This window comes from Pecten maximus, chromosome 16 (genome assembly GCF_902652985.1).
Source record: "Pecten maximus chromosome 16, xPecMax1.1, whole genome shotgun sequence".
Lineage (NCBI taxonomy): Eukaryota > Metazoa > Mollusca > Bivalvia > Pectinida > Pectinidae > Pecten > Pecten maximus.
In genome coordinates this window covers 30,888,138-30,908,244 of record NC_047030.1, presented here as the reverse complement: position 1 = coordinate 30,908,244, position 20,107 = coordinate 30,888,138, and the positions used below count along the sequence as shown (strand labels likewise).

At 35.4% G+C, this 20,107-nt stretch overlaps 1 protein-coding gene across 1 annotated transcript; it reads left to right on the top strand.

Annotated features, from left to right (window-relative positions):
• Positions 1–3,823: 3,823 nt before the first annotated feature.
• On the top strand, positions 3,824–7,463 carry LOC117314624 (probable GPI-anchored adhesin-like protein PGA18). The gene is made up of 4 exons (XM_033868692.1): positions 3,824–4,135; positions 5,274–5,484; positions 5,874–6,082; positions 6,762–7,463. Exons 1-4 carry the CDS (start codon positions 4,102–4,104, stop codon positions 7,340–7,342), a joined length of 1,035 nt encoding a protein of 344 aa, XP_033724583.1. The 5' UTR covers positions 3,824–4,101; the 3' UTR covers positions 7,343–7,463.
• The last annotated feature ends 12,644 nt before the right edge of the window (positions 7,464–20,107 follow it).

The following is a 20,107-nucleotide window of genomic DNA, read 5'->3' as shown; positions in this document are numbered from 1 at the left end:
GTCCTATTAACAGCCAGGGTCATTTAAGGACGTGCCAGGTTTTGAAGGTGGAGGAATGCCGGAGTACCCGGGGGAAAACCACCGGCCTACAGTCCGTACCTGGCAACTGCCCCACGTAGGTTTCGAACTCGCAACCCAGAGGTGGAGGGCTAGTGATAAAGTATCGGGACACCTTAACCACTCGGCCACCGCGGCCCCCTTCTTTGGACACGCAGGTAGAAAAATGTGCTTATGATTTGTGTGTCATTTTACAATAATTTCAGATTTCAGCAGGTAGATACTGCTGGTGAACGTAAACCCACGAATGTTCCGTATGGATACTGGTAATGAAAAGGTTCCGAGTAAACACATACACGTGAAGTTCTTATGAAACCCAATATTGAAAATTATGAAATTCGTCGAATTATGGAGTTTTTGCACCTTCCCGTGACATTTCTTTCAAACCATTTCGAGATTCTTGGTCGCCTTCTATGTTGTTAACACTTTTGGCCCTTTGCATCAATGATGAGTCCTAGAAGGACGAAACAGATGTATGATTAATTTTGGTTCTACTGTGTCTAACTCTATTTGAATTGAATGGTGCTGGACTGGGAGCTGCCCTAAACACGAAGGAAAACGTTTTAAGAAGAAACATTTTAGAAAGAATAGTTGAAATAAAAAACCCAAATATTACGAATCATAAAACGGGGACTGCTGGTACATTTCCTGTATGGAGGAAAACAAAGATATGATTTGACCGGAGAGTGAGAGTCTGCTGTTTCAATGAACACCAATCGTATTGTAAATGTATCAAATCGATAAAAGTCCGTGCCGGACTCCGTTTAATTTTCGTCCGAAGTCGATTCGGCCTTTGTAAATCATAGACAAACATTTGACTCTGTCAATACGATACCGATGAAAAATCAACACAAGATATTGGCGACATACGTATAGTAATTTTCTAAAATAACAATATGGCTAATTTATTAATTTTTTTTATTGAAGTGAAGGTCACCATATAGTATCGCCTGTACATGTATGACTAGATTTTAAACAGGGACACAGGAATCGATTGGTCACTTCAATTGTCATTTCGGACGATATTTGCACATAAGCGTTATGATAACAAAACAATATAATGAGCAAAGAATTAATGCTGTATCACAGATGGAAATATGTACTATCATCAAAGATAAATTTTGAAATCAGAAAAATCGAATTTGTTAAATTTATATATCCTATAATTAAAAGTAAGCATAGACTATCGACAATGTCGCGATATGAAAACAGAGCGACTGCTGTAGGTGTGAGGCATATGGTATCATGAGGCACCAATTACTCCGTATACCATGCAACAGGCTTTCAGTATGAAATTTACTGAGGTGACCACCAGCTACTACAATGATATCCGCCTCAAAAACTGTTGACGTGGCGATACACCCAGCAAAAACTTTTTTTTAAATTATTTTATTTCCAAAAGAATAAAGGCGATTGATATTTTACATTTTTCGCAAATGAGCAGTGCTATGCCCTACTAAACCACTCGTTGATTGGTCTATTTAGTGTGATTAATACGGTGTTGTTTATCTCCATAAAAATGTTTTATTAATTCACTTATTCATTTCTATTTATTTATTCTTATATTTACAAAAGTTTTCATCTATCTGCCAAATTTCTCCCATTAATGACTAGTTTTATTTTTTCTTTAAAAGTTAAGTACAAATATTTTGAAAAGATTATTTTATTTCGGTTGATGATAATGTGTGTGTTTCAGTTATTTAAGAAATTTCAGGATGACTCTACTCAAATTAGCTGTGTAAACATGTATTCATAAATTGTGAGACAATGTCATTTGAAAATTTAGTTGCACGTGACTACATGGATATATGTGTAAACCTTTAATAGCCCACTGACATAGTGCAATATATTTCCAATCAATTGTTTGAGATAATAACACCGTAAATTTATCTAATCTATGCTCTTTGATCTAAAATCCTCCTCGACTGATAATGCATTCTAAAATTACCTTTTTCGAAAAGCCATTATATTTTACAGTTTAGAAAATTGAACTTAAATGCCATAAAACTAGTGTACATTACTACAATGGCGTATATACACAGTAGCAGACCACACCCCCATGGTAGCTGTAGACTAGACGCTGGTGCTGGATCATTATCCTAGCCGGTGTTAGTCTACATGACTCGTCCAGCAGCTCTGGATAAGACCTGGAGACACTACAACAGCTATGTCCACTATTTCACCGCACGTATGTATCTTATATTTATTCATGTTCTGACATTGATTTGATAAACTATCTAACATGACCATTATACATTTTGTACAGCTGTTATAATCGTATAATTTTTTTGTTCAGTTATTTTTTGAAAATTATTTTTTAATTCCTCAGCGATATCCAATATATTAAATGCATATGTTTTAATTTGTGTACAGGTATAGTTTATGTTTTACATATCAAATATATATTTCATATGTGTATATATGTTAACATAATGATTGCAAGGGTTGAGGGATCTCGGTTTCAATCCACTGAACAATGGTTTCAACACCATGAACAATAGGTTCAGACCCCTGAACAATGGGTTCATTCCCCTGAACAATAGTTTCAATCCCATGAACAATGGTTTCGACCCCCTGAACAATAGGTTCAAACCCTGAACATTGGGTTCAACCCCATGAACAATAGGTTCCTTCCCCCTGAACAATGGATTCCAACCCCTGAACAATAGGTTCAATCCCCCTGAACAATGTATTCAATCCCCTGAACAATGGGTTAAATCCCCCTGAACAAATGGGTTCATTCCCCTGAACAATAGGTTCAATCCCCCTGAACAATAGGTTCAATCACCCTGAACAATGGGTTCAATCCCCTGAACAAATGTGTTCAATCCCCTGAACAATGGGTTCAGACCCCTGAACAATGGGTTCAAACCCATGAACAATGGATGCTACCCCTGAACAATTAACGTCCTCAACACGGTTTAATCCATTTAGATCTAGATTATAACCCTATCATTTCTAATCATTAAAATTGAGTTCTTGGTACTCAAAGTCCCTATTTTTCTTGACCATTACATCTTGATACGCTTTTACATGAAAGTGTTGATCTAACATTAGAAGAAAGCGTTTGAAACTGCCCAAATATTTATTCCAAAAAGTGATAGATTTTGATATGGTCTTGAAGAGGATGCGAGATCATCCTTTAAACTATCCTCTTACATTCTGTCACCTCCCAGTCCTATCACTGCCTTTTCTGAAACGTCGTAAAACAAATTAAGCGATATAAACAGATAAAACGTTATTCTTATTTATGTCTTTCTATACTAAATATGTTTAAAGATAAGAAAAAATAAACTGATTTTACATTTCTTCCTGGCACATTTAAACGATAGCTTGAAGGTGTACGAGTAAACATTAGAGCCGGATTACTAGGTAGGAACATTTATATGAACAATTTGATCAGAGAAAGTAGCTGGAGTGTTTAGCTGGTATGTGCCAGGCAGGTACATATGATGTTTCATATCTTATATTCTATATAGGATATATATTGTTGTGAATGATAAAATCTCCTTTATGATATCATTGCCATTTCCTCGCAATCCAGTCTGCCTCTTCTTTCACTCCACTGATTTCCAAATCAGTTTCGCTGTATACGGTGTACAATATGTCTATTGTTACTGTCACTATGGTTGAATTGTGGAAAAGCGGGCTTGTATAAGTTTCCATAACGTGTGCCAAATCCTCGTGCTTGTTATTAGAAGCAATAAAATATGTTTAAACCAAAACTAGTCCCCTAGTTATAATGAGAACATTTCGGACGATTCATCAGTGACACAAACATAACAGATAACCAAATAAAGTTAAACGTAATGCACTTTTCTCGAGTACAAAACAATCTTTCTGTGGCCTAGTTCCTCTGATAAATATTTGCGTCATAATATTGGCACCAAGGTACAATTCATATGCTAATCAATTGATAACCATTGATATCATTAACAAACGAATCACTTTTGTAACAATATAACGCCTGTATTTTAAGCATGATTTTTTTTATCTCACTGTTCAAACCCAAACCTGATAATTTCCTTTTTGTTTTAGATATTCATGCTGTTTATCCCTTTCTGGTATTTCCAAAAAGGTAAGTGCTGTCAAGCGTGGTTACTCCTTTACGAAAATATACACTTTACTGCCAAACATTCACTTTTCTGCAGCTTCGTTTTATACATTATTATTATATGCTCTTAAACAGTACATTATCTAGCTAAAATGTATAGATAAAAACTTTCACACAACATCAAAATATGTTCACGCCCATACCACTTAAGCAATCGAATCAGTAGATTGACTATCATTGTTTCCTTCTGCAGATGAATAGTACTTTTAAAAAATTGAGACAATTGTTTATTGTTGTTGATAATGGTGGTAATGTTGTAAATTCGCAAAATTAGAACTGCTATTTAGTTTTTATATTTCAAACTTTATGCATCAACGAACATACATTGTATATGATTATCTTCATGGTTCGCTCTTTTTCGTACAGATTTCTCTTCAACATTTCAACATGGACCGGAAACCTATCATTTCGGGAATATTTATAGATAAATATCAAATGATATTAAAGTGGATGGCAATCGATTTTTATAACAAAACTCCGCGATGTGTTAAAACAGACATTTAGTGTCTTTTGTTTTCCTTCCTTTTTTGATCATTTCAGTAATTCATGGGTGGCCAATTTTTCACGAGATCGATTGTTTATTGTATAACTTGTCATAAATATGGTACCTTTATTGACAACCACTATAAAACTGTTCGTGTTCACAAAAGGTTTGTTGGGCAATACATGAATGCCAATATCAATGTGGACTGAAAGTGCCATTAAAGTGAAAAATCGAAAGTAGGAGAGGATGGATATGTATGTGAATGCGTTTTGAATTTTCAACACATAAATACCACGAGTGGTTATTTGTAAAATTGACACGTGCTACAAAACACGTGCCGGACCTAAATTTTTATTCATTATTTTACTTACGCCATTTGCATTTCTAAATTCATATCAAAATCTGATATTTTATCTGATGTATTATGTATATTACTCATGCTAGAGTGTGTGATTTACGTCATAATAGATTAATCATGTTGTCGGTCTTGTGACGTCACTATGATGAATCGTGTTGTTGTTGTTGTTTTTGTTGTTGTTGTTGTTGTTATTGTTGTTGTGTAGTCGTCGTCGTCGTCGTTCTTCTTGATTAGCAGATGAACCCTTTCCATTGTTTTAGCTGGATCCTCAATAGTCGGCTGCCCTGATGTCACACCGTCTGCCGTTTCCTATGTGGACAATGGTGTCACGTGGTGCTATTGGCTTAAAAGTACGGCCCAGTCCTCTATCTACCAGGAAATCATGTGTGCAACCAACGGTGGAACATTGGCAAATATACCATCGGCAGCTCACGAGACGGTTATCAAAACGGCGTTAGGCTCGTCTTGGACGTACGTATTGATGTCCATATAAAACAAGTGAAAACCGAAAGTAAAACAAAAACTCTAAGAAGATATAGATTTACATGAAGAAGATTAAACATGAGGCGTTCCGGAAGTGTATGCGTCTTCTGTTAATGTAAATCTCAAATCCAAAATGATGTAACGCCTTCAAAGTAAGAGTGATGGAACCATCAGACATATTCATATCCCACAGGAGATATCTATCATTTAAAGTTCTTTGAATAAATCTCCGTTGTACTAAATCTTGTAATCTTACTGCATATACTTAAAATACTTTATTTCGCAAATTACATGTGATTACATATCTACTTTGTCTACACAAATAAGAAATCATAATCTCAATATGTATTGATTAACCATTCAAACTTGCATTTCAGTGTTACAGACAATGTTTACATTGGCGTGACAGATGCCACCCGCACTGGGAATTTCCAGACATGGGCGGGGGATAGTCTTACTTACACAAATTGGGCTAGTACGGAACCACAGTCCAGCAATGTTTGTGTCTATATGGAGAGGACAAGTTACGAATGGTACACAACTCATTGCAACGACCACCTGCCAGCAGTATGTTACTGCGTCATAGGTACGTACGTACACGTGCACACGTACATTTCGCGATAACTAGGTTATATACTGAAATTAAAAGCAATCAAAATTCAAGAAATGAAAGACGTAGTTTAATTTATATATCGGGTTTAAAAAAATGGACGCCATTCTAAATATATTTCACTCATATCGTATTCATATTTTCCGTAACCTGCATATCACGTTTTAACTCGTTTTGATAGCGACACTGTTAGTGCTGTTCTAAGAAATAGAATATTGAAAATTTTGAATTTCAATTATGAAACTTTCCATCCATGTTTTGACATTTGTTTCTGCCTTTTCTGATTCTACCCCGTCACCTCCAATGTATGCTATTTCCATATAGCATCTTGATGATAACTAGAAAGAGTTGTATGGTGCATTTCAATTGATTTTTGTCTCTACTGTATCTAACACTCAGTTTACATTGAAATGCGCCTCTTGTGTAATATTACCATCAAGCTTAACTCAAATCTTAGACTGGCCCTTGTCTCTAGAATATAAAAATATGAATACAATTGAGTTAATTTGGTCTCTAGGATATGCGTGATTCCTGAGTTTCAACCTAGGGGGAGATAATTTAGTATTGGTATCTAGCTCAGCAATTCTTAACGAAAATCTTCGTGGCTGGTGACCAGTCTATCCTAATCTTTACATGTCCGCAATTAATCTTACAGATCCACTTGACTCATACACTTGTTCCGGTACAGTTGTTACCAGTGCTGGTGGCGTTACAAATACTGGTACAACAGTTCAATCAAGCGTATCAAATGTCCCCACTACGTCACCTCAGACAGCCAGTACTGACGGGAGAACATCTACGAATATACAAACAACAACAGCAGCCAGTAATGTCTGCTATCCATCGAGTCTCACGAGTTGTCTTTCCTGTTGTTACGCCCAAACGACAACGACAACAAGCTCTATTGGAGCTTCATTTATGGACATTGTAGCAGATTTGAAAATTGATATAAAACAAACAAATAAATTTCAGCGGAAGTTGCACAGCATTGCGGATCATCGACCGTTATCTGTCAGCATAGGAACTGTGGCTATATTTACCCTTATTTCAGTCATCGCTGTTATTGTTACATGCGATGTCCCAGTCCTTTGTAGACAATGGAACATGCTGAGGAAGTCAATGCGGCGTTTGCTGTGCAGACGTCCAAAGTCACGTGTCGCGCGAAATTCAAGATCTATTCATCCAGGTGAATTTCTTGAAACGACCACTCATCCTCCTTCTGTATCGACGTCCTAAATTACATGTGGTGCAATATCCATTTTCAACTGTTTGTCAAAATACAATTGAAATTAATCTCACTTTGCGTAGCAGTGTGCAGTGAAAATGCCCAATTCTGACAAATAAGGCACATGTTTTAGATATGTGAACATGGCCAGTTAACCCTACATATTACCAGTAACCTATAATAAAGTATATATATTTGTAATCTGTACAACATTTACAATTCTAATACAGCTCTGAAAGATAAGGTAATTTATTTTTTCTATGTTTTACCGACCTGCGTATTCCATGGTAACTAATGAAGAAAAAAAGCAATATATCATGACATTTCTTTTAACAAATGTGAAGCCTGTATGTACTTCTTCATAATAAATATACCAATTATAGTGAACATTTATAATTCCATTTTTATGCTTATCATAATACCGGAGTAAATTGCATCACAAAAAAAAATCGCCCATGGCCAGGCAGTTTTTCTATGGTCGGCTTCCTTGGTTTAAAAACGTCAACAGATCGCGCAGCCAGGCATTTGTCCACAGGCGCTTGCATAGAAAATGTGATTTTCATGTTTTTATATGACAGTGGTATGTGTACTCTATAAAGTACAAGGTTGGCAACTCCGCCACGAGCGAAACGGCACCCCATCTCACTTCAATTGACTAAAAAAACACATCTATTCAAACTGACACGGCGCATACTATATACTACCGTCATCTAGAAACATTCATCTTTAACCTACCGTGTCGCTCAATACGAATTGTTACATCCAAAACACAAAAATCCGTGAAAACATCGCCGAATTCCTCCAACAAAACACCATTTTTCAAACGGCTCCCTCAGCCTGTCCAGATTCTTCATTTACATACGAGGTTGAAAGGTCATCCGATTATATAATCGACTGTCACCAGGTGCACTTTTTGGGGTCATCTCGGCATACTTTATTTTACATGTGCATATACAGGACGTCGTTTGCGAGATCACGGACTAATAAGATAGCATGTTTTAATGCCAGTGATGAGATCGTCCTTTCCTTTTCTTCAACTGCATCATTTCGGTAGTTGTTGAACTTCGTTTTGAAATCGAAAGATTGCATGTAACGGTGCTCAATAACTTGTTCAAGACAGGGCCGGGGCATTATACGTATACCATGAACTAGCAGTATCAGTTGGAATTTTTCGAAGTTAAAATTTGGATGGGGTAATGGCTGATAGTTGTTTGATATTTTGTTTTTTAATGAACATGCCATCTATTTAGGGTTATGCCTCTCTTCAATTTAAAAAAGAAAGGACCACTACATGACTAGTTAAAGCGACTATTCGGGGAAACAAACTTAGTCTAGATGCATTATCTGGTCTTCCAAAAGTTCTGTCACAGCAATGCGATGGTCAAGTTCTGCTTGCATTGTCCAGTTTTGACCACTTTAATTCGGGAAAAGCCCTGTCCTAATATAACATATATCTATTTTTATAAGTCATGTGGTATTTCGAAAACGAGGCAGTGAGAAAACATCAACAGAAACACGTGAATTTTTAGAGATGTCCGATTCATCAAGCAGTCAAAGCAGTAACACGGTACGTAAATACTTAATGAACATGTCATATATGATGCATGTGTGGGATTTATACCTAAAGATTGTTTTCATATGACTTAAAACATGCAATAACAACAATAAAAACTGAAATCGGTGTGAATCGGCATCCGATGCAGAGATGGGGCCCAATGTGGGGTAATCTAATTTATGTCATCGTCACCGGTGATATCGCGATCAATTCATTTACGCTAAATCAATAGTTGTGTAGGCATATATATATATATATATTAGAAAAGCAATCAAGACATAGTGTTATTGATTTAACAGGATATGAGTAGATGAGGTGAATGCTTACAGTAATTTAAACAATCAAATATCATATGCATGTAGACCTACATGTATTTCTCGACAGAAGTGAAGCTTCGGGAAACGTTTCAATTACAAATATGTTATACATGTATACATGCACATAACGGCTATTGACAAAGCCTCTTAGCTCCACGATTCTTACTTCCATGACGATATGTGTTTTGTTTTCTCATCAGTTTGAAGAACTTCATGTAATGAATTGCCAATTCAACCCTCGAGCTCTCTGTTTAGGACGGAGTTTCCAATTTTGGACAGCTCAATTTACTATTATCAATTAATAAAGCTAATCTATTTGTATATTTAAAGATCTATTGATTCTTTATGAAAAAAACCCCTCAAAATATGCCATTTTATATTGTTATTTTATTTGTCTCTATATGTTGAATACATTTCAATTATGTTTAATTTTGAATAATGAGTTCCCCCATGGAAAGTTGTAATAGTTTGCATAGTACTGCTGTATGTATAACATTATTTAAATTTTGCACTTGAAGAATTCTTTTGATACGAAAGTCTTACCCCCATCATTACCATTTAAAGGAATGCTGCTGTCATTGATCACCAAACATAATCAATATACCAAATAGAGCATACGTATATACAAAATGTAGCTATAGACTAATCATACATTGTACTTTCATACCAGGCTTATGTGATCTTGTTAACTGAAGTGTATGAGAATACCTACTTTTGGTTGCTGAACATGCAAGTTTCTTTAGTTTTCTATTGTTACACATATATACATGAATTAGTATGTACATGTATACAAATATATGTACAAGTATATTGATATTTTGTCTTCGATATTCATAGCAATATAAAATTCATCAATGAACTTTTCTGTTGCATTGCATTGTAAAATATTTCCTTCAGTTTTACTCTTACAATAATTTTTTGCTTTCTCATCAGATAGATTATGAATATGCACAAGTCCATACATCCCCGATGAGGGGGAGGGGATCAAGGAGGAGGGGAGGAACCCGTGGACGGCCAAGGGGTCAAGGAAGGGGTCTCGGGGCAGACACCAGTCCAAGGATGGAGAGAGGGCGAGGAAGGGGAAGAGGTAGAGGAAGGGGACCAAGGGGTGCACGTGGTACAGTTGCTATGCTGCAGCAGGAGGATCGGGCCAGGGTATTGACATTGCAACAGCAAAGGAGAAGGGATCTACATGAACCTTGCGCTCCTATCATACAAAGCTAATAATCATATTTTTGTAATATTAGTAGTGTGACTTTTTGTATGCCACTTTACTGTTTTATGAATGTTATCCACAATTTACTTCATCATTCAAATTATTTTGACTAGTTGATAATCAATTACAAAGTACCGTATTAGTTCTTTTCATATCTTTTTTATTTTGATATTTCTTTGGCATGTACACAGACAAAAAGAACAGTAGACAATTTACCAAAGCATTCAGGAGACAATTTATACTATTTCTCACTGAAAATGTTAAATTTTACCAAAAATGCACAGACCCTCTCACACATCAAACATACTTCCCATATGTGTATGAACACCTAAGTTTCAGCCGAACAACCTCAACAAGTGAATGGTATGGTTATAAGACCTGTTTCTCTAAGTTGGTATTTACATTACACATGGGGGTATTTAATTTTAGATCACAGAATATTGAAAAAATATGCACTCCATTTTTTGTAATGCAACTAGACACTTGATTAGCACATTTATCAGAATGAACCATCTATGAACACAGTGTTATTATAAGTTAATAACAACTACACACAGTGTTAGTACACACGTGCACCTCAAACACATTCTCACAAGTGAACACTTCGTATACACACTGATAATTGAACACTTCCTACGAACTGATAGTGAACACTTCCTACACACACTGATAGTGAACACTTCCTACACACACTGATAGTGAACACTTCCTACACACACTGATAAGTGAACACTTCCTACAAACTGATAGTGAACAATTCCTACACACACTGATAATTGAACACTTCCTACACACACTGATAAGTGAACACTTCCTACACACACTGATAGTGAACACTTCCTATACATACTGATAGTGAACACTTCCTACACACACTGATTAGTGAACACTTCCTGCAAACTGATAATTGAACACTTCCTATACACAATGTTGAAAGAACACCTGCACATACTGTCAAGTGAACACTCTCAAACACACACTAGTACTGAAATGTAAACACCTGCAATACACCATTAAGTGAACACCTACCTCCTACATGCTCTGAAATTGAACACCACATTTACACCATACTTACTTCCACAAACAATTATCACAAAACGCATACATACCTTAAATCAAAGTACTGAAAGTACTGTAGGAGGCGTTAGTCAGATGTAGAAGGAGATATTTGAAATAAAGCAAGAATACAAATTAAACTGATATCAACATGACTAAACATTTCCACTTAAATGTGTCAAACCAACCGGACATAATGGTTTTCACAGTCCTGATGAATGTAATGGTTTAGACTGTTCCGATGTACATAATGGTTTTAACCATCTGAAAAGTTGCAAACCTACTTCTAAAAGAAGTTAAACATTTCTTATTTCAATCAAACCTTTACTTAAAAAGTCAAAACATTTTAAATTTTTTCAAATCAACGTCTACTTAGGTACATGTCATTAACATTCATACTTTAAACCATCTTTTATACTTAAGTAGTTCAAAATTTGCATTTATGTGTTTAAAACAAACTTATATTTTATAGGCCTGGGTATTAGAAATGACGAAACAATAAGATATGCATTTCGATAAGTTATAGCAATACACGATATGTATTGAAAATACAGGGAGTGTCTGCTACTTTTTTGTTGAAAGTGTACAATGTCTTTCAATATCTTGTAAACAAAATTGTTTATTCCTTTCTATTTTGATCTTAGAATAATATCAAAATTAGATTGACAGCTTTTAAAAGTTATTACACTTTTTTTTAACAAAGACCTCATTTTTAAGGACAATTATTTCAAAATTAGATATCAATTCCATCTATTTTAATAGATCCAATGTCAATATTAACAATAAACTGTGATTTGTTGCTTTTTAATTTACCACCAAGATGTAGATAATAGCCTAGTAGCTATAGGTACTGTATATAAATATACAGCGTTTTACATGCAAAATATTGAAGAAAACTTTCATATTTGATATCAATTCAATATGATTGTATAAGTCCCTTGGGGTGGGGAAAGAACCCTGGGCCTATTTTTACATCAGGATTGTGTAAAAATGTCAATTTAGCGAAATTGACCTATTTTGGTCCCATCCTTCAGCCCCCGGGAGGTTAACCCCAACATTCGTACAATTTTGAATACTCACCCCATAACCATGCTACCATACAAATGTAGGTTTTATACCAAATTGTGCAATTAATACATGAAATGAAATTGACTTTGGGTACAACCCCATAGGGATTGCTACCACACCAATGCGAGTTATATCCATAACTTAGTTTCAGAGAAACCAATTGACCCCTTTTGACCCTGCCCCCCGGGGATCAACCCCACCATTTTTACAATTTTGAATCCCTACCCAAAAGGATGCTACCAGTCAAGTATGAGCTATATCGATTGCTTAGTTTCAAAGAAGAAGTTATTTATGTCAATTGAGCCAAATTGACCCCTTTTGAGCCAACAATTGAATTGCAGTTTAAGGATAATTTTTGATTTTGGCAAGAAAACATTCTTTAAAGGGCATGTCTGCATCATTTTTAATAATTTGCCCTTGAAACTTCGCACACACCTTCATAAGAGCCGGTTCTTTAAAATGTGAATGAAGGTCAAGGTCAGAGAGATAAACTCAATATTTGTAGCCAGTTACACATGTTACATGTATCTGTTTGCCAAATATCCAGCCTTCATGTGTATGTGCAGTTTTGGGTCATTTTTTCATTTTGGTAGGAATTTTTTTTAAAAGTGCCATATCTGCGTCATTTTGATTATTTGACCTTGATACATTGCACACACCTTTAAAATGTGTAAGGTGATCAAATGAACGAGCAGTATCAGTTGGAATTTTTCGAAGTTAAAATTTGGATGGGGTAATGGCTGATAGTTGTTTGATATTTTGTTTTTTAATGAACATGCCATCTATTTAGGGTTATGCCTCTCTTCAATTTAAAAAAGAAAGGACCACTACATGACTAGTTAAAGCGACTATTCGGGGAAACAAACTTAGTCTAGATGCATTATCTGGTCTTCCAAAAGTTCTGTCACAGCAATGCGATGGTCAAGTTCTGCTTGCATTGTCCAGTTTTGACCACTTTAATTCGGGAAAAGCCCTGTCCTAATATAACATATATCTATTTTTATAAGTCATGTGGTATTTCGAAAACGAGGCAGTGAGAAAACATCAACAGAAACACGTGAATTTTTAGAGATGTCCGATTCATCAAGCAGTCAAAGCAGTAACACGGTACGTAAATACTTAATGAACATGTCATATATGATGCATGTGTGGGATTTATACCTAAAGATTGTTTTCATATGACTTAAAACATGCAATAACAACAATAAAAACTGAAATCGGTGTGAATCGGCATCCGATGCAGAGATGGGGCCCAATGTGGGGTAATCTAATTTATGTCATCGTCACCGGTGATATCGCGATCAATTCATTTACGCTAAATCAATAGTTGTGTAGGCATATATATATATATATATATTAGAAAAGCAATCAAGACATAGTGTTATTGATTTAACAGGATATGAGTAGATGAGGTGAATGCTTACAGTAATTTAAACAATCAAATATCATATGCATGTAGACCTACATGTATTTCTCGACAGAAGTGAAGCTTCGGGAAACGTTTCAATTACAAATATGTTATACATGTATACATGCACATAACGGCTATTGACAAAGCCTCTTAGCTCCACGATTCTTACTTCCATGACGATATGTGTTTTGTTTTCTCATCAGTTTGAAGAACTTCATGTAATGAATTGCCAATTCAACCCTCGAGCTCTCTGTTTAGGACGGAGTTTCCAATTTTGGACAGCTCAATTTACTATTATCAATTAATAAGCTAATCTATTTGTATATTTAAAGATCTATTGATTCTTTATGAAAAAAACCCCTCAAAATATGCCATTTTATATTGTTATTTTATTTGTCTCTATATGTTGAATACATTTCAATTATGTTTAATTTTGAATAATGAGTTCCCCCATGGAAAGTTGTAATAGTTTGCATAGTACTGCTGTATGTATAACATTATTTAAATTTTGCACTTGAAGAATTCTTTTGATACGAAAGTCTTACCCCCATCATTACCATTTAAAGGAATGCTGCTGTCATTGATCACCAAACATAATCAATATACCAAATAGAGCATACGTATATACAAAATGTAGCTATAGACTAATCATACATTGTACTTTCATACCAGGCTTATGTGATCTTGTTAACTGAAGTGTATGAGAATACCTACTTTTGGTTGCTGAACATGCAAGTTTCTTTAGTTTTCTATTGTTACACATATATACATGAATTAGTATGTACATGTATACAAATATATGTACAAGTATATTGATATTTTGTCTTCGATATTCATAGCAATATAAAATTCATCAATGAACTTTTCTGTTGCATTGCATTGTAAAATATTTCCTTCAGTTTACTCTTACAATAATTTTTTGCTTTCTCATCAGATAGATTATGAATATGCACAAGTCCATACATCCCCGATGAGGGGGAGGGGATCAAGGAGGAGGGGAGGAACCCGTGGACGGCCAAGGGGTCAAGGAAGGGGTCTCGGGGCAGACACCAGTCCAAGGATGGAGAGAGGGCGAGGAAGGGGAAGAGGTAGAGGAAGGGGACCAAGGGGTGCACGTGGTACAGTTGCTATGCTGCAGCAGGAGGATCGGGCCAGGGTATTGACATTGCAACAGCAAAGGAGAAGGGATCTACATGAACCTTGCGCTCCTATCATACAAAGCTAATAATCATATTTTTGTAATATTAGTAGTGTGACTTTTTGTATGCCACTTTACTGTTTTATGAATGTTATCCACAATTTACTTCATCATTCAAATTATTTTGACTAGTTGATAATCAATTACAAAGTACCGTATTAGTTCTTTTCATATCTTTTTTATTTTGATATTTCTTTGGCATGTACACAGACAAAAAGAACAGTAGACAATTTACCAAAGCATTCAGGAGACAATTTATACTATTTCTCACTGAAAATGTTAAATTTTACCAAAAATGCACAGACCCTCTCACACATCAAACATACTTCCCATATGTGTATGAACACCTAAGTTTCAGCCGAACAACCTCAACAAGTGAATGGTATGGTTATAAGACCTGTTTCTCTAAGTTGGTATTTACATTACACATGGGGGTATTTAATTTTAGATCACAGAATATTGAAAAAATATGCACTCCATTTTTTGTAATGCAACTAGACACTTGATTAGCACATTTATCAGAATGAACCATCTATGAACACAGTGTTATTATAAGTTAATAACAACTACACACAGTGTTAGTACACACGTGCACCTCAAACACATTCTCACAAGTGAACACTTCGTATACACACTGATAATTGAACACTTCCTACGAACTGATAGTGAACACTTCCTACACACACTGATAGTGAACACTTCCTACACACACTGATAGTGAACACTTCCTACACACACTGATAAGTGAACACTTCCTACAAACTGATAGTGAACAATTCCTACACACACTGATAATTGAACACTTCCTACACACACTGATAAGTGAACACTTCCTACACACACTGATAGTGAACACTTCCTATACATACTGATAGTGAACACTTCCTACACACACTGATTAGTGAACACTTCCTGCAAACTGATAATTGAACACTTCCTATACACAATGTTGAAAGAACACCTGCACATACTGTCAAGTGAACACTCTCAAACACACACTAGTACTGAAATGTAAACACCTGCAATACACCATTAAGTGAACACCTACCTCCTACATGCTCTGAAATTGAACACCACATTTACACCATACTTTCTTCCACAAACAATTATCACAAAACGCATACATACCTTAAATCAAAGTACTGAAAGTACTGTAGGAGGCGTTAGTCAGATGTAGAAGGAGATATTTGAAATAAAGCAAGAATACAAATTAAACTGATATCAACATGACTAAACATTTCCACTTAAATGTGTCAAACCAACCGGACATAATGGTTTTCACAGTCCTGATGAATGTAATGGTTTAGACTGTTCCGATGTACATAATGGTTTTAACCATCTGAAAAGTTGCAAACCTACTTCTAAAAGAAGTTAAACATTTCTTATTTCAATCAAACCTTTACTTAAAAAGTCAAAACATTTTAAATTTTTTCAAATCAACGTCTACTTAGGTACATGTCATTAACATTCATACTTTAAACCATCTTTTATACTTAAGTAGTTCAAAATTTGCATTTATGTGTTTAAAACAAACTTATATTTTATAGGCCTGGGTATTAGAAATGACGAAACAATAAGATATGCATTTCGATAAGTTATAGCAATACACGATATGTATTGAAAATACAGGGAGTGTCTGCTACTTTTTTGTTGAAAGTGTACAATGTCTTTCAATATCTTGTAAACAAAATTGTTTATTCCTTTCTATTTTGATCTTAGAATAATATCAAAATTAGATTGACAGCTTTTAAAAGTTATTACACTTTTTTTTAACAAAGACCTCATTTTTAAGGACAATTATTTCAAAATTAGATATCAATTCCATCTATTTTAATAGATCCAATGTCAATATTAACAATAAACTGTGATTTGTTGCTTTTTAATTTACCACCAAGATGTAGATAATAGCCTAGTAGCTATAGGTACTGTATATAAATATACAGCGTTTTACATGCAAAATATTGAAGAAAACTTTCATATTTGATATCAATTCAATATGATTGTATAAGTCCCTTGGGGTGGGGAAAGAACCCTGGGCCTATTTTTACATCAGGATTGTGTAAAAATGTCAATTTAGCGAAATTGACCTATTTTGGTCCCATCCTTCAGCCCCCGGGAGGTTAACCCCAACATTCGTACAATTTTGAATACTCACCCCATAACCATGCTACCATACAAATGTAGGTTTTATACCAAATTGTGCAATTAATACATGAAATGAAATTGACTTTGGGTACAACCCCATAGGGATTGCTACCACACCAATGCGAGTTATATCCATAACTTAGTTTCAGAGAAACCAATTGACCCCTTTTGACCCTGCCCCCCGGGGATCAACCCCACCATTTTTACAATTTTGAATCCCTACCCAAAAGGATGCTACCAGTCAAGTATGAGCTATATCGATTGCTTAGTTTCAAAGAAGAAGTTATTTATGTCAATTGAGCCAAATTGACCCCTTTTGAGCCAACAATTGAATTGCAGTTTAAGGATAATTTTTGATTTTGGCAAGAAAACATTCTTTAAAGGGCATGTCTGCATCATTTTTAATAATTTGCCCTTGAAACTTCGCACACACCTTCATAAGAGCCGGTTCTTTAAAATGTGAATGAAGGTCAAGGTCAGAGAGATAAACTCAATATTTGTAGCCAGTTACACATGTTACATGTATCTGTTTGCCAAATATCCAGCCTTCATGTGTATGTGCAGTTTTGGGTCATTTTTTCATTTTGGTAGGAATTTTTTTTAAAAGTGCCATATCTGCGTCATTTTGATTATTTGACCTTGATACATTGCACACACCTTTAAAAGGGCTGATTCTTTAAAATGTGACCCAAATTAATAATTTTGAAAGAACTTTGAATTTTCTTCATCATTTGACCCCCGTGACCTTAAATGAAGGTCAAGGTCAAATATAAGTATAACATTTGTAGCCAGCCATACGTTATCGATGCGCCAAACATCAAGCCTTCATGTGTATATTATAGATAAAAGAGCAGAAACCTTTATTCTGCAATTTTGGATTATCTTTTAATTTTGGCTGGAGAAAATAGCTTTATGATTCTTTTCCAAGTGCCATATCTTTCTGCCATATTTTTATCTGATGACAATAAAATATGCACATTCTGTTTCAGTGGACTATGTTCTTTCATATGAAATGAAAAAAATAATCAATATAAGATTTTTATTTTTGACATTCGAACCCATAACAAGTCGTTGGCCTTGACATTCTCTGACAATATATCATTGAGAAAAGTTTGCCCTAACCACGTGCTAACCAATTTCCAATGAAAATGAAACAAATTATGCTAAAATATGTGTGATGAGTTTCCTATATAAACTATAGTAAAATGTATCCTCTCCCCAGGGGGAATGCGACACATAGGGGGCCATGAAATTAACAATTTTGATAAAATAGCTTAAGAACCTTTTGTACACCATTCTGCGATATCTTGGTCTTAAGAAGAAGACCGACGCATGACGACAGATCAAATTATAATGGTGTATATTATGAGCTGAATGTCAAAGGATTGTAAACTCTGTACAAATTGTATCATATTATCAGGCAGTCAGCCTAAATGTATGTTTCATATCTACCATATTAGAAGTTTGATGTTTTGTACGATATATATATATACTTAATTTTTACACATACATTAAAGGAGTTAGCTACTTTCATAAATTAAGATGTTTTTTCTAGAGTTTACTAGGCCGGATGAAATATGATCATGAGCAATCAGTATGGTCAATATGAGATTTGATAAAATGCCTCTCGTAGTCAACCACTCATGATCACTCAACTTCTTTTTGTAGGAGTCAATATTATATGTAGGAGAATTAAACTCTTGCGATGTCTGTTGCACACAAGTACAAAGAAATACATTATCATTTAAGCCGAAAAAATTCACACTTAAGTAGCAATAACACATAATAGTCAAAAACCCAATATATGTGATCAGTGATAAGAAACAGTACTTATAAGCATTTTTGGCAATTTATCCTGAAACAGCTATATAGCCTTCCATATTTGACATCCCACAGATTGTTGCTTGTATAAATATAGTTTTAAAGGTCAACATTGGAAACAAGAGGCCCAGAGGGCCTGTATCGCTCACCTGGTTTCATGAGATATGAAACAAGAATGATGCTTAAGCATATTTGTCGCTGGTATTGCTATGTCAATATATATCATAAGCATTTTATATGGGTACATGTACATTGGTTTTATTTTAATACTAAAAATGCCAAAAGGTACATTAATCCATGAAATGAAATTGACTTTTGGCGCGACCCCATAGGGATGCTACCACACAAATGTGAGTGATATCCATTGCTTAGTTTCAGAGAAGATCTTGTTTAGACCAATTGGCCCCTTTTGACCCTGCCCTCTGTCCCCTGGGGGTCAGCTCCTTCCTTTATACAATTTTGAATCCCTACCCCAATAGGATGCTAGTAGTCAAATATGAGCTGTTTCAGAGAAGTTGTTCATATCAATTTAGCCAAATTGACCCCTTTTGGCCCAGCCCCTCAGCCTCCAGGGGGTCGGCCCCATCATTTGTACAATTTTGAATCCTTAACCAAAGTGAATGCTACCAGTCACATATTAAAGATATCCATTGCTTATTTTAAGAGAAAAAGTTGTTTATATCAATTTTGCCAAAATAACCCCTTTTGGCCCTGCCTCTCAGGTCCCCTGGGGTCAGCCCTGTCATTTGTACAATTTTGAATCCCTACCCTAGGGGGTTGCTACCAGGCAAATATGAGTGATATCTATTGCTCAGTTTCAGAGAAGAAGTCGTTAATATCAATATAGCTATATTGACCCATTTTTGCCCCGCCTCTCAGGCCCCTAGGGGGTCAGCACCACCATTTGTACAATTTTGAATCCCCACCCCATAGTGATTGCTTCCAGGCAAATAGGAGCAATATCCTTTGCTCGGTTTCAGAGAAGAAGT